General features: G+C 41.9%; 2 protein-coding genes and 1 long non-coding RNA gene across 13 annotated transcripts in view; 2 read left to right on the top strand and 1 right to left on the bottom strand.

Moving 5' to 3' along the window:
- The window catches only part of LOC123510776 (moesin/ezrin/radixin homolog 1-like), an 80398-nt gene extending 66710 nt beyond the window's left edge, over positions 1-13688 (top strand). For 9 of the 10 annotated variants that reach the window (XM_045266152.1, XM_045266147.1, XM_045266146.1 and 6 more), the window contains exons 3-10: positions 6916-7095; positions 8385-8489; positions 8613-8863; positions 8988-9134; positions 9339-9599; positions 9748-10105; positions 11411-11647; positions 11936-13688. In XM_045266152.1, the coding sequence (XP_045122087.1) occupies positions 6916-7095; positions 8385-8489; positions 8613-8863; positions 8988-9134; positions 9339-9599; positions 9748-10105; positions 11411-11647; positions 11936-12100 (1704 nt within the window). In that variant the 3' untranslated portion in view covers positions 12101-13688. Of the gene's footprint in view, positions 1-2804; positions 2901-3320; positions 3374-6915; positions 7096-8384; positions 8490-8612; positions 8864-8987; positions 9135-9338; positions 9600-9747; positions 10106-11410; positions 11648-11935 lie in introns of those variants that run through there. The other variant, XM_045266144.1, reaches the window with a different exon arrangement.
- LOC123510779 lies at positions 12328-20214 on the bottom strand. Its single transcript, XR_006676592.1, has 4 exons — positions 20084-20214; positions 18597-18764; positions 14455-14609; positions 12328-12452 (listed from the first exon to the last, which is right to left on the bottom strand). It is a non-coding gene; the product is annotated as an uncharacterized LOC123510779 (long non-coding RNA).
- On the top strand, positions 18894-22775 carry LOC123510778 (AP-4 complex accessory subunit Tepsin-like). Of its 2 annotated transcripts, XM_045266154.1 has the most exons (8): positions 18894-19055; positions 19308-19380; positions 20166-20257; positions 20625-20786; positions 21066-21126; positions 21277-21413; positions 21672-21858; positions 22097-22775. In XM_045266154.1, exons 1-8 carry the CDS (start codon positions 19008-19010, stop codon positions 22702-22704), a joined length of 1368 nt encoding a protein of 455 aa, XP_045122089.1. In that variant the 5' UTR covers positions 18894-19007; the 3' UTR covers positions 22705-22775. The 2 variants fall into 2 exon arrangements, with proteins under 2 accessions (XP_045122089.1, XP_045122090.1); XM_045266155.1 differs by lacking the exon at positions 18894-19055 and having other exon boundaries at positions 19341-19451; positions 20072-20257.
- Positions 22776-23071: the final 296 nt, after the last annotated feature.

The following is a 23071-nucleotide window of genomic DNA, read 5'->3' as shown; positions in this document are numbered from 1 at the left end:
GTGCTGACCCTCGGCAACAACCCTTTGCCTCGCCGCTGCTCCCACTGCAGGTTTGCAGAAGTCAAGGAACGGAACAAGAGCCTGCTGCGGCGGTGGTCAGGCCGCGACCAACAGGTGCTGGACCTGCTGCAGGAGATTATCCTTACTCCGCGGAAACGCTCAGACTTCGAGTTCTATGCCACCCTCATCCCCGGCCTGGTGAGTAAGTGTCACGTGCCGGGGAAGGGGATTGAAGGGCGTTCTGGTGCAATAAATCCCCCGCCCTCTCTCTCTCTCTCTCTCTCTCTCTCTCTCTCTCTCTCTCTCTCTCTCTCTCTCTCTCTCTCTCTCTCTCTCTCTCTCTCTCTCTCTCATATTACACACATCTCACGCCACATCAGCCATCCGGTCGGTACTGTGAGTGTGAGATGGATGGTGTTTGTGCTTGTTAGAGACCAGCACCGTTCGTTCCGTACTGTACACACGAGCTTCATGAAAGACTGGCTGGCAGGCTGGAGGTGAAGCCGTGGAGAGCTTGCATTGTTTTCCCCCCTCTCCCTGTTGCATGTCTTCCACGGGGGCGACCATGCACCAATGAATAGAGGAAAATAGGCAGCGAGGAGGAAGGAAATATCCCGTATGGCATGGCTTTGTTACGCAAGAGGCGGCTGGCTGGTGAGCGCGCGTTTCAGGGGAGAGAGGGTAAGGGTGAGGAGAGAGAGAGTGGGTGTGAGGGAAGTGGGAGAAAAGGAGGGAGAGGGAGGAGCTGTAGGAGGAAGAGCGACGTCGTGAGTCAGCAACCGCCTCAACGGTCGCTGCCTTGGTTCAGTTCCCCCCCTTCATCTCTCCTCGCCCTCCCTTCTTCACTCCCCCCACTGGTCCATCCCTCCCGCCGTTCCTTTCTCCGTCACCCCCGCCCACCGGCCCCACCCTGTCCTGTGTATCCTCCCTCGTGGGTTTGAAGTTCTTTCCTTCGTCCTGTAAACTAAAGCTTCATATGAGCTACTTTTTGTATTCACTGTGATGAAAAAGAAGGGCACTGAGCAGTATTTATGTTGCCACGTGCGTCTCTCTCTCTCTCTCTCTGGTGTGGTAGGTAGCTAGACATACCTAACTTCTCAGTCACTCCAAACAGTAATGATAGGAAGGTCCGGGTAAGTGTAGTCAGTTCTTCCTCCCACGCGATGAACGTGTCCTGAGCAATGGTTGCCTTCATTGTTCCTTGTTGTCTCGTTGGCTTAATGAATTCTTACTTTTAGATAAGGTTGTGGCGCTGTGTGTGTGTGTGTGTGTGTGCCATCCGGTCTGATAGTGACGGTGCCCTTGATAGCGGGCACTAGTGAAAGGAGGGAATGGAAGGTGCCACTAACCTGAAAATGTGGACGTGACTGAAGGTTCGCTCGCTCACCATCATCCTTCCCAGATACCACAATATGTTCAGTGATGACCATTGCGCGCACACACACACACACACACACACACACACACACACACACACACACACACACACACACACACACAGTTGTATAAGCAGCCCCATCTACTGTAAGTGCTTTAGACGTTGTTTGGGCAGTGGAAATGACGCAATACGAGGATGAGCTGCGCCCCTATGCGTGGGAGGGAAGGAGTGTTTGCTTGGGAGGAGGAAGCGTTCCGTGTATACGACGCACTGAACGGCCAAACCTTCAACATTTACCCTGCCTCCCTTTCCCTCGCTCACCTCCCCCTCACCTCGCGTTGTGCTCTCCTGCTCTTGCACAATTGTCTGTTGTGGCCTCTAAGTTTGGGTTGTTCTATGCCGTGTTTGTTAGGGAAGCGTTCTGACGTGGTATTCACATAGACACTACACTCCACCGTGAAAGCACGTTGTCGGAACCTCCATTGTGCTTCAAGGTTCCTGAATTTCTCAGCGGAACATTTTGAGAGAGAGAGAGAGAGAGAGAGAGAGAGAGAGAGAGAGAGAGAGAGAGAGAGTACCAGTGATTAAAACTTCCTTCTGTATGGTTTTAATTTTTTTTATTTTAATTTTTGCTTGCATTTAAGATCGCGGTGGTTTGGGAGGCCTTACATTAACAAACCGTTATTATATGTTGTTCTTTTGGCTGGAGTCATGGTGTGTGAGGTCGCAGTCCTTACAAGGGTAGCGAGAGTCTCGTGATGCTCCCCTGAAGTATTTATTCTGCCCGGTGTTGCCCAGCCGTTCATGGCCACGCAAACCAATGGCCTGAGGTGTCCGCGACGCATGACAAGTAGCGTGACCCATTTACAATGTCTATGTGTCCTTCGATTATTAACTCGCTAGTGTCGTTAAAAACAGATGGCTCACAACAGTGAAGCATTGAAAGCCTTCACGATAATCTGTTTACCACTCTGAACTTTAAAGTATTCCGGGCCATGTGGTCTCATATCACGTTTGGCAGCTCCTTAATACGAAGACACGAAACTTCTCGGACAATCGGTATTGCCAGACGAAAATGAATTGTGTCTATCCGGTCGTGTTGCTGTGGGAGAGACTCACCTTAGACCTCTAGGCTAGAGCCTCCCTCCTCCCGTCCTTCCCTCCGCCGCCTCTGCATTGATGATGTAATGTTTGCCTACGTAAATTCCACATCGGTGACTTGCCGTCCCTCGTGGATCACCAGCTCTCTTCAAGTTCGGATAGAAATCCTCATTCACTTTGTGGAGCACCGCATCCGGTTACAGTCGTCACCTGTTGTACGAGAGGGGGGGAAGGTAGAAGAGAAGGAAGAGGAGTAATGGGAGGGGGTAAAGAGGGGTAAGGAGGAAGTGGGAGGGGGTGAGTAGTCTGCCCCACAGCTTCGCGTCCCGTCCCCACTGGCTGGGTGGCGGCTGGCCGGCGGCTGCCACTTTTGAACGAACCCTCGCGTTGAGCGCACGCTTGCTGTCGCATCATTACCAGTGTGCGTTCCTTTTGTTGTATATACTAGACTCTTAAGAGTCTAGATCTAGAGGCTATTACGTGTTGCGGTGATTAGTGGAGTGTCAGTGCTTGTCCTGGAAAATAAATCAATAATTGTTATCACGAGTGATTAGATTTTTTGTGTTGTGAATTTCATGGTTTTCATGACTATAATACAGTGCAGTGGATACAGTGCCTAGGAGTGTTGAAGTGTTGGTGGCAGTGGCAGTGTTAGTTCATAGCGTTGTTGGTGGTAGAGGGACGTTAGGTAGCAGGAGCAGCTGTTGGGTGGACGAGCCGCAGCCACTCGCCCCCACCGGGTGTGTACAGAGTGACTCACACACCCCTACCCTCAACATCCTTTTCTTCACCTTCTGATGCTCGTTCTCAGCCTCGTTCAGTGTTGAATTTGCTCTTTCAGGAATAATATTTGAGAAGTCCCGGGATTCACAGAACGCCAAGATGGTTCAATTGGTAAGCACCAAGAAGAGTTTGATGTTCGTTGACTCCTCATTCTTTATTGTATTATGGAATTTCCTCTTGTGGACTAAGGCAGTTACGTCTGGAGTTGTTATGTATGGTTTTTTTTATGATTCAACGGTACGGCACTCTTGTATGGAATTAGAAACTGAATGGGAAGCTAAAACCATCCATGAAATTAATCCTTTAACTAGTAATTTTGTAGGCGGATGCGTATTAACTAAAACAGAACAGGAAAGTACGTTTGAAATGTGGTCAGTCAAAAGCATAGAATATCAACACTTCTAGAAGACTCCTGTGTAGTAAGGAAGCCAGTTTAAACAATAAGGGGGAAAAGTGGTATGTTGTTTTTGTAAATACCTTACTAAGTTCTGTCGGGAGTGACGTATGTTCTAGCTAAGGGAGGTTTTGGATGAGGGTATGTAAGTGTTACTACAGTGTTAGTTTGTAATAAGGTGGAGGTGAGTCATACCTGTTGAATGCGGGTTGGGTTGGTGAGGTTCATTGGGGCGCGGCGTCGCAGGTGGTGGCGATGGCAGCTGTAAATGTGTCGCGTGACAGTCGTTTGGTATTTAATCATCGATGAGTTGGATTCTTGAGTTTGGATGATCTCTTTTTGAATCATATAATTCCAGACAGTTATTTTAGGAGATTTTGTAACTGTCGCCATCATTCAGAGCGATCTCAACAAACACTAACGTCACAATTTGATATCTATTTCAAAAACAAGTATATTGGAGTTAGCGACAGACGATTATTTTTTAATTAGTGGCGACGTCGTTTACTTCATAGTCATTGCAATTACAAACTTTAATGATATGACTATATAGGTGTGTGTGTGTGTGTGTTTACCTAGTTGTAGTTTTACAGGGCCTGGGCTTTACGCTCGTGTGGCCCCGTCTCCATATCTACACTTATCCAATTTTTCTTTAAAACTATGCACACTCGTTGCTGACACCACTTCTTCACTCAAACTTTTCCAAGTCTCAACACATCTTTGCGGGAAACTATATTGTTTAACATCTCTCAGACACCTTCCCTTCCTCAGTTTTTTTACTATGCGATCATGTGCTTCGAATGTCATATTCTTCTCTCAGGATCAGTGTTTCATTATCCACTTGATCCATTCCGTTAATCAATTATCAGTTTATAAACTTGTATCAGATCCCCTCTCTCCTTCTCTGTTCCAGGGTTGGTGTGTGTGTGTGTGTGTGTGTGTGTGTGTGTGTGTGTGTGTGTGTGTGTGTGAACCTTTGCTAAACTATAGCCATTGGGTAATTCAAGTGCAGTTTTTCATCTTCCGAGAGATCACAAAGAATCTGCGCCCTTGATAAGTAAAGGATGTTACCAGAAGTTGTCATGAGACATGTTCATCTTAACAGAACTTGGTGTGAGGAGACGTGCGCATTCCTTTGTGTTCGGCATGTGGCTGATAATGTTTACAAAAGACATGAACAAGATGCCTGCTTTCCACTGTGTCGCTGCGGATGAAGCTTTGTGTCACGTCTGCTTTGTAACACTAACGTCGCTGGTAGTCGCTGTACCCACTAGAAAGCAATCTTCTTTTAAAAACAGTTGAATTCATGTGTTTAAGAACCTGTGATGAATTTAGTACACACTTGTGTTTCTTAAAGTAATTAACTTGATAGGTACTAGTTCTTCTCATTTGCCTTCAATCTCTCTCTCTCTCTCTCTCTCTCTCTCTCTCTCTCTCTCTCTCTCTCTCTCTCTCTCTCTCTCTCTCTCTCAGCGTCACATTGTTCAGAAAATCTCTGCCCTCCTATCAAATTATCATCCCTAAGCTCTTGGCTTGAAACTCGGGACACGAACATTGTAAACAGTAATGCTCAATTGTACAAGTATACTGTAATCACTGCTCTGCTTTTTGTGTATTTGAGCATAAATTTGGTTTTGCTACATACTCTTCGTAAACACTTGGTTTGTGATATTGTAGTGGCTTAATGTTGAACGTCATTAACCATAACGGAGAGAAGTGAACGGAAATAAACGAACTCGTCAATAAAAGATAGTAGAATATTCATGTCTTGTTCTGGAGACACCACCTTACCACCTTCGCCCCCCAACGCCTCTCACTCGCTCCCAATCATGTGGGTCAGACAGATCTCAGGTGTGCTGCCACCTGGTGTGCTGGTTGTTTTGCCCCATTTTTTTTTTTTTTTCCTTGACAGCTTTTTACATAACTGCTTGAGCTATGCACGATTACTGTTATTGTATCACTGGCATTTTTAAACGTTACTCCAATCGTCTTGAACTAATATTCCACTTAAACACTGATGATTTTATTCGATGTAGTAGTACGGTGTTAAAGTGACAGGTTGACATTTTAAGTATTTACGGTACTTACCTTATGTGATAAAGTTCCTGAGGGCACAAAGGTATGGCTCATCCTCACTCCCACAGTAAACACATTGCACATCCCTTCTTCTGCCTTACATCACATTGTACCCGTGGAACTTATTTTACCGCTGTTAGTCAAACACGTTGAGAACATTAAGTCTACCTATATAACAAGAAAAGGTTCCAAGTGAAAGTTGTGGGATAGGTCTATTAGTAAAGGTCCTGTCATCATTCTTATGCATGGCTGTCAGGGTTATGTAGCTGCAATAGTGATGAGACCAGTCATGAATGATAACAAGTATGGATATCAGCAGTCTTGTCCAGGAAAATTATATTATTCAACCTGCTTATGGTTTATATATTTCAAGGCAACATCAGTAAACAATAATAAGATTTCTGTAGCAGTTTTGTTGACAAATTATGTTCTTGCACCATGTAATTACTGAGCAGATCAAATATTGAGGCGGCTGCAGCTGGCAGTTGCTGGGGGAGGGAACAATGACTGGAGTGGATGTGAGAGAAGGATTCCTCAGTTGAGTTAGTGTAGTAGCTTAGTAAGAGTAACCTTAGGAACAGGAAATGGCCCTCATGTTTTGTAGGTCCTCCCTGTGGTCCTTGTCTTGTGGTAAGCATGGATCAAGTACCATCTATACTTTGGTGATCGATGTAACAATGTTGTACTGGATACTAATGTAATTCAAGTGTTCAGTTAACATGGAAGTGGAGTGCATTAAATTGTTTAAAATGGCAATTCTATCACATAAAACATAATGTGAATGCAATGACTTTGATATTGTAGCAGCGCATTATGAGTAAGGCACCTTAACTTCAGTAAGTTCTTTTCTTGCTCCTATGCAAACTACTAGCACAGTTTTAAATTTGGTTCATGAGCTGAAAATCCCTTCACAAATATAATTTGTTTTTAAATATGTTTGTGGCATCTTTTCTTGGCCACCCTTTTACTGTCTTTAAGCTACTGTGTTGGGATTGTGACTCATTCAGGAAGAAAGGAAAATTCCTTGCTTCTAGCTCTTATTGGATTATAATAACACAAAACTTTTATCCAGTTATTTTTATACATTTGAAGTAAAAGGAGGAGTCTTCATTTGGCCAGGGTTACCATGCTACTCTTCAATAAGATGCTGTGTGAATTTGTGTTGACTGTGCTTGTGTTCCAGGTCAATGTGCGGGTCGTCACCATGGACGCGGAGCTGGAGTTCGCGATCCAGCCCAACACAACGGGGAAACAGTTGTTTGACCAGGTGGTTAAGACCATTGGCCTGCGAGAAATCTGGTTCTTTGGTCTCCAGTATGTTGATTCCAAGGGTTACACCACCTGGCTGAAGCTCAACAAGAAGGTAAACAATGCTATACTGTCTTCTAAGTGGTGGATTTGCCATGCATTTCACAATCTTTTTCCCCTTCCACCTCTTAGACAAAAATGTCACAGCCCAGTTTCCATCAGCTCAGTATTAGCCAGCAAAGCTTTAGTTTAACTAAAGAAAAAATCTTCATCTACAGAGTTTGACATGGCGCATTGCGTACTACTTGTGGCGGTTCCCGCGGACTAAATTCAAAACTAAGTTAAATACTCATTGGGTAAGATGTAGACATTGTGAAGGTGTTTTGTGCAGTACACGGTTGTATATTCAATGTAGTGTACTTGCCAGACTGAAAATGAAGCATGTTTATGCTTCCTTGCACATCTGGGATACCCTTCCATTTATTGAATGGCTGTTGGACCAGACCAGTGTACTTTATTGCTCTTCACTATGACTGTCTTCAATTAGTTCTTTTACATTGATTGATCAATTTATTTCTTTTCCTCATTAAATATATGTATTGGTAAATAGATGTAACAAGCTTTTTCACTTCTGCTTTATTGTATTTTTAGTTACAAAAGAATTAGTTGACTAAATGGGAAAAAATTGGGATTTTGGGAGGAATGCCAAATGCCAGTAATGCTGAGCTGATGGATGGAATATTTCTTTTACATGATTAAAACTTTGTTCTTGTATATCATAGAAGATATCCCTGAGCTTTCCAGCCAGTGCTAGAACAGGTTTGGGTGTCTGAACACATCCCCCAAGAGGATAAACAATATCTCAGATTGCTTCCATATCTCTCTCTCTCTCTCTCTCTCTCTCTCTCTCTCTCTCTCTCTCTCTCTCTCTCTCTCTCTCTCTCTCTCTCTCTCTCTCTCAGTAAACAAAAAACATCTTGTGTTTGGACATGCAAGCCTGGTATGGCACTGGCTGTGTTGGGCCCGAGACATTTTCCTATGCTGTCATTGTCATGTTCCTGTACTTTAATGTATATTTCATCTTAGGAAGAAGAAATTAATTTGATGGAATTAAAATTTGTAACTATAAATTGTTTCCAAATTGTTTCTGGTGGGAAGAATGAATTGAATGGAAAGAGTGAACCAGTGAGTTGAGATCCACTTTTTATTTCTTCTACAGGGTGTCAAATCTTACATCAGCCACACAGCTTAAAGAGGCATCGTGGCTGTCTGTATATTTATTTACATATAAATAAACTGAATAGTGCAGTGTCGGCATGCATTTTTCTTTCCAGTGTGTGTTTCCATGTAGCTGGCATGTGTCCACCTATGTGTAGAGATTCATCATAATTTTGGTTGTTTCAGGTTTTATCTCAAGATGTTAAGAAGGAAACTCCTCTACAGTTTAAGTTCAGAGCCAAGTTTTATCCGGAAGATGTGTCAGAGGAAATCATTCAGGACATCACACTGGTAAGATCACCTTCCATGTACAAAAACTACCATATCCCACATAGATGTAGTAATACCATATCAATATATTCATAATAGGAGGCAAAAGAACATCTTGACCTTAGCATTCTTTTCCATCCACAGCGCCTCTTCTACTTGCAAGTCAAGAACGCCATCCTCAGTGATGAAATCTACTGCCCGCCAGAGACCTCAGTCCTGTTGGCTTCTTATGCAGTGCAGGCCAAGTATGGTGACCAAAGTGCTGATATCCACAAGTCTTTGTCCAACGATCACCGACTATTGCCGCAGCGAGTGATGGACCAGCACAAGCTGACTCGTGAGGAGTGGGAGGAGCGCATTATCACCTGGTATCACGAACACAAGGGAATGCTTAGGTGGGGGATCATTACCTCTGTCTTGCTAATGTGAACAAGATGCAAGTGCAGTATTAGGTGAAATCTGGAAAGGTAAAGGAAAGTTGTATTTAGTAGCATAGTAAAGAAACTTTTCCTTCTGCAGAGAGGATGCCATGATGGAGTACCTCAAGTTGGCACAAGACCTGGAGATGTATGGTGTAAACTATTTTGATATTAAGAACAAGAAAGGCACTGAGTTGTGGCTTGGTGTTGATGCTCTAGGCCTTAACATCTATGAAAAAGAGGACAAGTAAGGATTGTTATTTTGAATTAATAATAATTCTGCCATTTCTATTAATATTCAAGCATTTTAACATTTTGAAATTAAAGTTAGCTTTTGAGTATCATAAGGGACTATGATTAAGTATTTGTATCATGTACATGTGTGAAGGATTGCTGTCTTGAGAAAATTGAGACAGTTTTGTGAAGAATTAACAGATCCTTTTGTTCACAGGCTTACTCCGAAAATTGGCTTCCCATGGTGTGAAATTCGAAATATCTCCTTCAATGATCGCAAGTTTGTCATCAAGCCCATCGACAAGAAGTCACCTGACTTTGTGTTCTTTGCACCACGCCTCAGGATCAACAAGAGGATCCTTGCATTGTGTATGGGCAACCATGAGTTGTACATGCGCCGCAGGAAGCCTGACACCATTGAGGTGCAGCAGATGAAGGCACAGGCCAGGGAGGAGAAGCTGGCAAAGCAACAGGAGAGGTGAGTGTGGCACCTAAAAGGATTCCAAAATCAGAATCAAGATGTTACTCATGTAAATGATTGGATGTCACTATTGAGAATCAGTGTGGCGTAACTAATCTGAAATGAGTTTTTGTTACAAAATCTTACTTGGAGTATTTTTTGACAGAGAGAAGCTGGCTCGGGAAATTGCCCTTCGTGAAGAAGCAGAAAGGAAACAGAAAGAATATGAGGAACGGTTGAAATCCATGCAAGAAGACATGGAACGTCGTCAGAAGGAGCTCCTTGATGCTCAGGAAACCATTCGACGCCTTGAGGAGCAGCTCAAACAGCTACAGGCAGCAAAGGACGAGCTGGAGTCCAAGCAGACTGAACTTCATGAAATGATGGTGCGTCTGGAACAGGCAAAGGAAATGGAAGCTGAGGAAAAGATAAAGCTGGAAGAAGAGATTCGCACCAAGCAGGAAGAAGTCAGTCGCATCCAGGAGGAAGTAAACAACAAGGATGAGGAAACCAAGAAACTGCAGGTCAGTACAGTGCTACGTAGAATAAGTTCAATGGTTGTTTATAAGGTATTGCTTGCTTTATTGTGAATAATGGGATAAGTTTTCTTTTGCCTAATTGTATTGTATTATTTGTAATTCATTTTCATGTCTTAGCTTTGAAAGAAATTCTTGGTCATGCAGTATTACAGGCTTGAAGATTTTCTTGGTTACACTGTGTTGTAGCTTAGACGTAGAATACCAGGTAGATAACCACCTGATCTTACTGGAAAATCTCTTAAAAGATGCTGAAGCAAGAACTATGTGAGGGAGAGCCTCGGGTGGGCATGGGTGGTAAGGTAACTGGTGTGAAGTTTGCACAGTGACCCTTTAATTTGTTTCAAGTTTAGTTTACAAAAGTTAAGATTCATTTATTTTTTACCCAACAAAAGTCCTGACATCAAGTAATGAAAACTAAAACAAGATTTACTTAATTTACTCACATACAACAATTAATTGTTTCAACAGATGTGTTTTGTAGCATGCCATGCCTGTTCCTGTAAGGCACAAACCCTATGAAACATTTTCTTGCCTACACCATATAATATGTATTTGCACTCATTTGTTGCTTTGTTACAGTTGCTGTTGAATGTTTCAGTTGAAATTTAAATGAATTATATTACTTGAAGAATGCATTGTTTCTTATGGTGCAGTTCTGTAGTAATAAGATTCATGAAATGCTTATGATTAATGAATTTTTGACATTTTGTTACCAATTTGACTTGCACACAGAAATGCTAATGATTTTATAATGTGATGATTGATCATATTTTACCCCAAGCAAAATCTGGACTGATAATTTGTCATACAGAATTTATTTTTCTAAATTACTGTTTTTTTGTGTTCTCTGTATTAAATTCCTCCATTCATTTTTTTTATTACTGCACATGTCAGTCTACATCACTTCATTAAGACCAATGCAGCATGACTACCTGCAGAGATCACTTGAGATTTGCAGTCAAAGATTATTCAATTATTGTGACTTTTTGGTGTGTGTGTGTGTATATATATATATATATATATATATATATATATATATATATATATATATATATATATATATATATACACACACACACACCTTAAAGAACATAGTACAAAATCAATGAAATCACCATCAATGTGAAGTTTCTATATCAAGATATATTAACTTTAACCTGTAAATTGTTTAAGGAAGTGATTTATGTTATCACAAAGTGTTCTTGCAAAGCATTTAAGTATTTTTGCTGGTGCAAGAATTCAAATCATAAATGCGCTTCTATCACTTAAACCTATTGTACGCCTTTACAGACCGAGGTTGAAGAAATGAGACGCAAACAGGAAGAAGCCTCTGCTGCCTTGATTGCAGCCACAACGACACCACAGCACCACCACGTGGCTGAACAGGAAGGGACAGAGGAAGACGATGATATTCCCAATGGGGACATTTCCAAGGAACTGTACACTAGTGATGAGCCCATCGAGGATCCCATTGAGGAGAGGAGGACCCTGGCAGAGAGGAATGAACGCCTACAAAACCAGCTCAAGGTAAGGAGCTTGCAGGAATGTAGCTAGGTGCAGGTAGCAAGGTTCATTTTGTACATTGACTCAACATACAACATCCCCCACATTCTCTCTCAATACACTACCACCACCACCATTGCTCTCTCTCTCTCTCTCTCTCTCTCTCTCTCTCTCTCTCTCTCTCTCTCTACACTACCACTACCACCAATACACCACCACCATCTCTCTCAGCTGAGGTGATAGTACACTGATGAGAAATATGTAATTTTCAGCCCCTGTTATTCTGGTCTACATTAAAATGTTTTTTTGCAGGCACTCAAACATGACTTGGAGTCCACAAGAGATACAGAGAAGGAGACAACGATGGACAAGATCCACAAGGAGAATGTCCGGCAGGGGCGAGACAAATACAAGACTCTGAGGGAAATCCGTAAAGGCAACACAAAGCGACGAGTAGATCAGTTTGAAAACTTGTAAGAATGCCATAGAATCAACAGGTACACTTGATACACACAAACCACACACACTACAGACATGGTCATATATTTACTACTATTCCTAACTCTCATCTTGCATTAAGTTATACAATAATTTGCTCTTTAATAAATTTCAACCTTGGTGAGGCCATTTAGTTAATCAAATAATTCTGAGATTGAAATTTCATTGTTAGAGGAATCACAAATATATATATATATATATATATATATATATATATATATATAAGAAAAAAAAACCTTGCTTTCAATTTGGCAGAAGCTTTGTACTACTTACAACAATGATGTGGACCACTTGAGATGGTGCTGTACCATGCAATCACATTCTCCAAAATCTGGAATAATAATCATATGTGTAATTTTTGTAATCTTTGTTTCATGCCATTCTAAAGTTTTGATTTGACCTAATCTAATGAGCCTCTCCCTGCCTTACTTTGGTTGATCCTACTGATCAAGCAATATCTAAAGAATCAAATGTCTTGAATGCTAGATAAAGTAAGGCCAGATTGTTGACTGTAAATATATGTTGGTTGATGGGTAGTCTATTTTGAATATTGAAATTTGTATTTCTACCACCTAACTTTAGGCCACCTTCTAGTGTTGTACAGTTTGATACCTATGAGAGATCTGATATACAGAATTTAAGGTCTGATCTTTATCTCATTTATTATTACTGACTCCTGTTTTGTATGGGAAGGGAATGCTGTATAGAATATTATTCCCATGCAGGTCTTCCTTAAAGTGTTTGTTTTCTGTTTTGGAGTATTCAGATGAGCTCTGAAGTATGTTGTAAAATTGAACCTACAAAGTGATGTTTTCCATCTCTTCGGTTTCATTTACTAGGAACCTTATTGCAGTAGAAATGTTATTGCTTTAGGTTATCATACATTGTGGGTCATTTAATATAAGTTTGTCTTCACAACAGTAAATATTTTGTGGAAAGAATTTAACTGAAAAGCATTCAAAGATTTAGCTAATGACCGTGCTTTCTTGCTTTATCAAGATTGTATGTGCTGCCAGTGCCTATGCCACAGCCTTCCTCTCACTGTCCTTCTGGTCTTCCTGTACATGCTTACTTCACCCAAGAAAAAGTAATGTAGGGTTCTTCATTGTGTACATACCGTGTTCTGAACACTGCTTTATTTATTGCCAGTAAGAGTGAACTTGATCACTTCACTGCACCAGACAAGTACTGGAGATTCTCAGAACTTAAGTTCTTTCTAAAATCAAACTACAAAAGTCTTCCACTGGGAGTCAACATTATTACATTTTTGTACCAAGTGAAATTTTCCAAAATGTTACTGCTGCAGTAAAGTTGTAGAATTAAATTAATGACCTATGCTGTCTTGACCTGCCCACATTCTACAAGTGACAAGTGCCGCCAGCCTTTTCTGGAAGTAAAGTAAGCAGTGCAGGAGGACTCAATAGATGCGGCTCACATGAGGCTGTGGCGCAAGTCCAGCAGCAGCGGCCTTGGTGACTGTGTCTACTGACGTAGCCTATGATACGGATATCCAGTATACACTGACGAGGTTAATATAAGTAATTTTTGAATAAATTTGAAAGATTGATTTCTTGATTCAATTTTCCTAATTTTTTTTTCTACCAACTTATTAAATGTATTGAGGTGCTATAACTACAAATCAACTGCCTCTTAATCTTACTGTTGATCCAATTCTTCACTGTCCAAATCATTGAAGAAAACAGGAATATCATTATTAAAACACTAAAAGGTTGGAAAAAGATCAAAATTTCCTAAATGATAGAAACCCAAAACAAATAATAATAACTTTACTTTATCCATACCATTATTAATAATTATGGTGGAGGTGGTGATCCATCACCTGGTCCACATTGGAGAAGGCACAGGATCCTAGGCCAGACTGAGACAAGAGTCAAAAGCTGCCTAGAATGCACCACAGATTTCCGGGGGTTGTCTGAGAGGCCACTGTGAGTCCAGATCACGTCAGGTCAGATACATAAATTTAGGTTAGCTTGTGGTACCATGAGAGTTAAGTGACTTTAACGTTGAGGCCTGTAGGCACACTTCACTTGAAGTGTGTATGGAAAGCGCTGTTCAGCTTCTGCCCATTAGTGGCGCAGGCAATTTTATTTATAGTGGTACCCATATTAGGGCCCATATCACCCCTGGAGCTCATCTTGGGTGTAACCACCTAGAACCTGGGTATCATGGTGACAAGTAGGTAACTTTAAACCACTCGACAAATGACAAAGTGTTTAAGGCTGTACCTGGTGGGATTTGAACCTACGCCTGGACGTCTGCCTGATCTCTCGCTCACCACCTTATTCACTATGCCATCTCCCTGCATGTCTTACCTTTCTCAGTGCAGCAAGCCAACACAGATGCTGACCAGCAGCACCTTCAAGTAAGTCCTTTCTCTGCTGCTCCCCAGCAAATTCCTTCAGGGTCTTCATGGCCACCAACTTGCATGTCTTCTTCCACTTCAGCACTGTGGCTTCAGGCTTCCATTCTGCAATGTTGAAGGGGAAAGTTTGTCTAAAACCTATATCTACCATTCTGACTGATAACCTCTTAGTTTTGATTCTTACAAACTTGCAGTGTCAAGTTACTTAACCTGATAGTGCAAATAAGAGTCAAAATCTGAAGAAACAGAGATAATTGGAGTAATACCTTATTCCATTATTCCAAAAGGTAAATCTAGAAAATATGTGCAAGCTGCTATGATATAATGTCAGTAAATGAAGATAGCAAGGTGGCTTCAAAGAAAGCAAATAGATAGTTATTACATTAAAGAATAATACAAATGTGGATAGTTTATTCTCAGTAGTACTGGAACTGAGAGGTTATATAATGGAAGGTTGACAAGATGTGTTACACCTGATTGGGACAAAGTTGAGAGAGAGAAGGAGTAGGAATAATGATAAAAAGTATGACATGACCAAGGCTGGAGTACACAGCAATGGCATGGTCTCTGCATATGAAGAAAGATATCAAGAACTTGGAAGGAATTCAGAGGACAACTACAAAGACGGTACTGGAGCAGAAAGACCTAACCTATGAAGAAAGACTGAAGGAAATAGGATTGCCAACTATGCAAGATAGAAGACAAAGAGGAAATCTAAAAATGATGTAAGGAATAGTCAACAGCACTGAGAAGATAAATTGACAAGACTTGGAGTTGAAAGGAAATGGAACTAGATGAACGTGAGGACACTAAGAAATCAGGATGGATGGATGGATTTTAGCTTTCTGGCGCCGCAACATCAAAAGGTCATTTGGCGCCGCTACAATACTTTAAAGACAGAATTGTAAAAAAGAAAAAAAAAACTAAGTAAAAGAAGTTAAAAGCAACACAATAGCTAAAAAAAAAAAAAAAAAAAAAAAAAAAATACAGTAAAACTAAAAAATACAGTAAAACTAAAAAAAAAAAAATAAATAAATAAATAAATAAAACAAATAAATAAATAAAATAAAATTCACAGCTTTGGGAGGCGGCCAGCTTCTCCAAAAAAATGGAAAACATCATGGCCTTGGGCCAGGCACTCTGGTCCAAGGACCTTTGAGATATAATAGACACGCTATCTCTACCGCGACAGCGGTAGAGATAGCGGTGTCTTAAGTCAGTCAAACTGGGGCACTCCATTAGTAGGTGCCGCACCGTAAGCGGCACCAGGCAGTCATCAAAGTAAGGTTGAGGGTCCCTGGTCACCAGGTACCTTTGTGTAAGGTACGTGTGACCTATACGCAGTCGCGCCAATAAAGTCTGTGCAAGGCGATCCCGGACATGGGAGTTTGTCCACTGAGGAAGTAGTGATCTCTCCCATTTTCGAGGTTGCTACCCCCGTTAGCCATCTCCTCTGCCAAATTGCTGCGACCGCCACACGATTAAGATGAAAAACATCTCGAAACAGAAGAGGGGCAGGAGATGGAGCGCAACTTGCTGCCTCTTTAGCGAGGCGATATGCGTGTTCATTTCCAGGAACACCTACGTGACCAAGGACCCAACAGAACCCAACACGATATCCTCTTCTGGTGAGTAGATAGAGGCACTCCAGGGCTGATAAAACCAATGGGTGAAGGGAAATAAAAAAAGAGAGCAGTAAGAGCACTGCGAGTCACTAAAAATTGTAAAAGACGAAATTGGGAAAGTAAAAATTATCTGTCAAGCTAGGACTATGGCAGACAGCTCCGCAGTAAAAACGGAAGACTGCCAGACTGATAAAAAGAGGGGAAAACCACACTAAACCCAACGCCTGCATCGGATTTGGAACCATCAGTAAAAACAGGGATATCGTCAGAATGGGAAAAAAAGTGTTCTAAAAACCGTGTGTGGGACAAAGTTGGTAGAAAATCCTTCTTGCCATCCATGGCAGGAGGGCATATTGAGACAACCGGAAGCTGCCAATAGCCAACTCGTGGGAGCCGGAAAGAGTAGACAGGAGTGGGATCGATAGACAAGTCCATCATGAGGTTTGTCACTTGAAGGCCAAAAGGTCTAGGTAGATTCGGTCGAGTGACATACACCTGTGAACGCGAGTCCCGCAATATTGACAGACAAGGGACAGAATCAGGAAGCCGGTGGGTGCGAAACCACCACCAGAGCATCGAAGACTGGCGCCGAAGGTCGAGCGGCCAGAATCCAGCATCCACTAATAAGCTAGGTATTGGAGATGTCCGAAATGCACCCATAGCCAAGTGGACCCCAGCATGATGCACGGAGTCAAGCATGCGTAGCCGTGCATCCGTTGCGGATGAGTAGATCTCACAGCCGTATTCCAGCTTTGGAAGTATAAGTGTACAGTGCAGAAGTAGCAGAGTATCCCTGTCCGCACCCCAAGAGGTGTGACTTAAAACCCGAAGAAGGGATAGTGGCATCCTGCAAGACGCTTTAAGAGAACGGAAATGGGGAACCCAAGTAAGACGGTTGTCAAACAATAGGCCAAGATATTGAGTGGCCTCCACACGAGAGGCGTCTATTGGCTAAATATAAATCGGGATCTGGATGAATGCCACGATTATGACAAAAATGCATGGACACGGTCTTTGAGATGGAGAAACGAAAACCACTTATATTGGCCCAACTGGACACCCTATTGATTGCCAGTTGGAGCTTTTGCTCAATCAGTGACATCCTAGCAGCACCAAAAGAAATACATAAATCATCAACATATAAGGAGCTGTGAACGCCATCTGGTAGAGTACTAAAAAATCAGGAAGAGTCAGTGTTTAAGGGACAGCAAAAAGCAGTATAATTTCTACATAAATACTATGGAGACAAGTATTATCATTACAGCAACCAATGAGCACATATTCAAAGAAAAGTTGGATAAATATAGACATGAAGCCCTGTTTGAACCCTATAATGTACAGATGCTACCACTTAACTCCTTGCCAATCTGGGCTTCATAATTTCTAGTAGCAACAACTGGTAGCCTCACAACAGATGAAGGCTTTAGTTTTCCTTTCATTGGTTCAACCACTTAAAAAACTAACCCTTTAGGCTCCACCTCCTTGACCTTCCCCTCTTGGCCCATGCCCTGTCCCTCACCCATGATCAGAGCATCACTGTCATCTTTCTCTACACCTACACCCCACACTCTCAGACCAGCAAGGATGTTGGTCTGAGTCTACCTGGTCAACTCCCTCCTTGATGATGTCACACATTATACATTACGTAAATCATTCTGAAAAATGAGAATTCCCAAAAAGGCAGCTGGACATGATCATAAAAATGATTACTTGTTATCAATCAAAACTAATTCCTAAAATTAAGTGTGCACTTTCCAGTTGGTTCAGTTACTGTTTTAATTTGTTTTAGAGAGAAGTCTGTCATTCTGATAAAAGATCCTTGTCAATGGACAGAGGTGAAGTGAATGGTGCCAGTGTTTGGCAGGAAAAAAGTCATTGTGTGGGATATTTAGCAATAGCAACATTCAGATGCAATATACAGACGTAAAGAAGAGGTTCCACATGTTTATCGATATCGCAAATCTCTATGCATCTCCATCACCCGGAAAATCTCTTCACCTCACTAGTAAGGCATAATGGCGTAACTGTTGTGGTGTTTGTTTTGTTAGGTTACGTTAGTGTCCGGGGGGAAGGGGTCCAGCCCCCTCCCACCCAAAGCTAGGATAGGTTAGGTTTAAAAAAAAAACTAGAATATCAAGCAAAATTCCCATGAACTTTATAATACACACATTTCACTTAATTCTTTGTCCATCACCCAAAGCCTTGATTCCCCACAGGACCCCAAGCTAGTTTGGGTAGAAGGGCGTACTTATTATTACAACATTTATTCGGTTTTGTGAAAAATTCAGTGAAAACAGATGAAAATCAAGGCACAGGAGCTATACCTGTATTAGATGGAGGAAAGATGCAGGGGTATGAAGGATGTAGGAACAAGGAGGGAGTGTAGAGAGGTCGACAGGACGTGGAGTAGGATTGAGAGAGGTATGGCGTCATTTACTCGTAATGACTGCAGGCCAGTGACACTTACCAACTAAGATCCCTTGAGTTGACAGGTGGCTTTAGTTAAAATCAAGGGTAGGAAGGCTGCTTCAACAATTACAGAGCCGGCTGTATACTTCCGCGCAGACACAGAGGCTTCAGTGCAGACAAACAGTGCCCGCGGCGACCCTGTCCACTTTCCATCTCGATCTTGTTGCTACATAAAAATTCGATTCCACAAAAGTCAAGTTTTAAAATTCAACATCTGTAAAAAAACTAAGATAAAAATTGCATGATCTATTATTTGGGATATAGATGATCGGCTGACGTTATTAACAGCAAGTTAATACAAACACTGGTGGCCTGACTGGTGGGCGAGAGGAATGTCAACAAACAACAGCTGATCGTGACAACCAGCCAATGCTTTGAGGAAATCTCAGCAACTTCACCACCAGGAGGGATGGAACTCCTCAAGGAGGCCAAGAATGTGGTGGACTTCGCATCCTATGTAAGTCTTTAAACTATTTGTTGTGCTAAATGGTTTACACATTAAAATCCATCATAGATGGCTCGCCTTATTCCAACTCCACCCTCCACTAAAAAAATCTTGGAGATCTGACGGGAAGGGAAAGCGATTCCAGGGGTTGAGAAGCATTCTGGCACGGCCTCTGGGGTGTCTATGGGGACAATATATGACATTTCTATTGTTGCATGATCCCCTATATGTGATGCAGTCAGTAATGTTGTTCCTGTGTTGCAGTATCCGCTCCTCAACAAGGCCACCACAGACAATGACACACCAACGCCAGGATACGTGTATGAAGAAATTATCAGTATCCTTACTACCAGCAGTACATTCCTTCTTTTTCCTGTATTGTGCTGACATTATTTTCAATATCAATCAGTAAGTACAATATTTCTGATTAGTATTATTATATTAGTCATGCAATGTGCCCACTGTGGACCATGTGTGGAATAATTACCTCTCATTCCTTGCTGCAGATTGAACCAATACACCACACGTAACTATACACATTCTCACGGTCTAGATCACACTTCTAAGAGCATTTCTAACCCCATTTTACCTTATCAGAAAATGGGGTTATGTTAAGTTAAAACCCCTCTTTCTCAGGAGGTTCCCAAGCTTGTTAGACATGGGGAAAAAGAAATATAAGATAGGGTATATTGGCCTTTGAAAGTGCAAATTTACCCAGATTAGTTTTACAATTTCAAAACCTACATCAATAGTCAGCTAGACACATGATCCTATCTCTCCATAAGAAAAAGTAAGCTTAGAGTTGTAAGTTCATTAATTTTGACGACAATGCAAATTTTTTCCATAAAATTTTGATACATTCTGAATTAATTTGGAAACTATTTCACTCATACATAACTAGTTTTCTTTATATTCTCTACCATATACTAAAAACTTGTGATTTAAGAGAAGAAGAAATTATATTAACACAAGAAACAATAAAAACATCCCATTTTATGTTGTCTAACTTGGTAAAATGTTATATTTAGTCCTGCACCCACCTTGGCAAACATGGGCTGATTCTGATCTGGGGAATGTAGTCACCTTAGGAAGTTCGGTGGGAGATTCCTTAACAGCTATCAGAGATGAGCCACAACTCCTCTGGCCATCGGCAACTACTGATTGACTTTCTGCTGGCACGTCTGCACAGCTCCTCCTGGCCTGGGAAGCAGAAGGTGAGAAACAGTGATACCTGCTGAGAATCTACAAGCTGCTCTTTTACTTCTGACAGTTTTCATTTACTACTTGCAGTGAAGCTGTGTCTATTTTTGACAAGTTTTTACTAACATTACATTTAAGAATATTTATCATCATATTTACTGTACTTTGGTAGTTAGAGATATGTTTACAATTTCTATGATCCTAATATGTACATGCTAATGGAACTTAGTTGATTCCTTACTTTCCTATCACTGCAAAAGATGACACTCACAAAGAAACAAGCTGATACAGAAATACAACAGTGAATTAGATAATGAAGAAGTGAGATACCATTTGATTAGCCCAACTGTCTGATTCCCTGACTTTAACTTTGTGTCTCAGGTGATAAGAATCTTCCAACACTTGTGTACTCGTGGCCACAGGGGGGTGAGGGTCACTCTGCGTGGCCAGGATGGGGAGCTGCGCAAGGCTGCTGCTGCTGGAGGGCCACCTGACCCCTTGCTGGCCAACACACCGCAGCTTTTCCTCAGCTCTGCCATACAGGTCCTCACCACCAGCCAAACCAGAGGCAGTTCAAACACAGCTTCTAGTTTCTATGCAATTATTTGTTGTTTACCTTCACATATGCTTTGTAGTTACTCTTATATAAGTGTTATTGATCATTATTTACTTCTTTGTGTACATGCAGCACACTTCATTATTATAAAAGAAAAGTATATACAGTACTATGCATAAAATGTGTGAATAGGTGGGTATTACTGATGGCACATTATTTCCAAGCTATGATGAAGTTTTGACATTGGCTTGATGTACTGCTTTCAGGAACTCCTGACTCAACTTTTTGACTCCAAGACAATGAAGGAAGATGAACAGTGGTTGGCAGGTGACTAAAAAACTAAATTTTTATTTTTCCTGTCCCTATTAAATGTTTCCATCTTCTCATTTCTGAAACAGTTTCTCTTGGCTGACTGTAATGCAAAAATATGACTTTACCAAGACTGATGTAGCACAGATGTTGATGAATTTCTCACAGGCAGGGACAAGTCAGAAGAAAGCAGCAGCAGTAGCCTGAGTGTGGCACCTCAAGGGTATGGCTCCCATGGGGTGAAGGGAAAGTATGAAGGATTTGGCAGCTCCCCTAATGTCCCCAGTGAGAGTCTGGTGACACAGGTTTGTTGTTGACTAGTCTCAGTATCTTAGCACTAAAAGAAACGTCATATTTCAATTCATGTCCAGTGGGTTTATCATTTTCTGCTTGTAGTCTCTTGGTATTTAACCTAGTTAGTGAAAGAAAACAGGCACAAGATACTCATAAATGTGAAATTCTCAACAATCTCAAATTTGCTTCATTGCACACACCATATTAGGTAACAGAAGACTACAAACAAATAAGTTCAGCTGATAAAAATGTTATGGTTGTGGCCACAGGTGCGAGGGATGGTGGAGCGGGTGATGTCCACCTCAGTGGACACCAACAGCCTGGACCTGCTGAAAGGGGACAAGGGAGACTACCAGCCATTGTCCCTTCCCTCCCTGGGCTCTGTGCCACCCTCCCAGCCTGTCCCACAGATCCAGATGCAGCTTCTGTCTGCCTCACAGAAAAACAAGTACAAAGGTGAGCCAGTGTGTTTGAGGCAATCCATGAATCACCAAATACAAACAAAGAAAACTGTGGTATATGTTCTTCATCCTTATTTAATTATCTTTCCCCTGGAGACATGGTATGGACTGCTGTAATAATAAGAAAAATTGAAGTCTTGCATCAAGAAGCATTCATGCATTATTGAAGAATAGATTACATAGTCTGTTGTGCTGAGACAAGATAAGTAAATAATGGTGTGTGTGTCTTGCAGCCCACCGGAAGGGCCGCGCAGGGGGTGGCTGGGAGAGTGATGAGGACACCCAGGAACTCCCAGCCTCCCCACTCACCTCAGATCTGGACCTTTCCCCGGGCCCTGCCAGCAGCCACTCCTCCTCTGATGCACACTCTTCAGGGGTGGCAGAAGAACAGCTCCTGAACACCCTCACAGACGCCAAGATGAGGTGGCCGTTGGACCATGACATGCTGGTGGGGATCAGCCGGGACTGTGCCACCCTCAACCTTCCCCTCCTACTGGGGAAAATCAGCAACAAGTGTTCACTGCTTGCTGCACCCACCACCAATGACCCTCAGGCTGGTGAAATCTCCAGCAGCAGCACAAACTATCCTTTCCTGATTGGTTGTGACTCAAAGGATGCGGTCCCTCCCCTTGCCAGCCCTGATGCAGACACCAGGACCACACGACTCCTGGCCTTGCTGCTGCTGGTGGAGTTTGGGATGCACTATGATGTTCTTCCTCCTGCTCTGGTCCATTCCCACTTGGGCCAGACTCTCACTGCAGTCAAGGAGAACAAGAATCTAGAGTCCGCAGTGCAGCTCAAGGCAAGGAAGCTTTCTCTTATTGTATCTAACTTTGTGTAAAAGAAGCATTGTTGTTATGAATGTGTGTCCCTGTGTTGTGATACTCCTCTGAGTAAACTTTATGTTTGCCACAAGGTAACTTTATGGATTCCTGTTTATCTATAGATTGAGGTTAAAGTTATGATGTTATGATTTAATACCAAAAGTCTGAAAGGAAACTTTACATGAAGTTACAAGGAGAAGAATAGAGGCATAAGATGTGTAGCTCTGTGCCAGACTCTATCAAATGCTTCTGATATATCTAGGAAAATGGCAAAATGTATCATAAAAAATTCCTAAAAGATGAACAAATAAAAATAATAGTCACTATCAAAAGAGGAAATAAAGTGACATTGACAGCACTGCCAAAACCCAGGGCCTGACACAC

Source organism: Portunus trituberculatus, chromosome 30, assembly GCF_017591435.1.
Source record: "Portunus trituberculatus isolate SZX2019 chromosome 30, ASM1759143v1, whole genome shotgun sequence".
NCBI classification, from domain to species: domain Eukaryota; kingdom Metazoa; phylum Arthropoda; class Malacostraca; order Decapoda; family Portunidae; genus Portunus; species Portunus trituberculatus.
The sequence above is the reverse complement of the archived record's forward strand: the minus strand, read 5'-3'. Positions and strand labels throughout refer to the sequence as shown.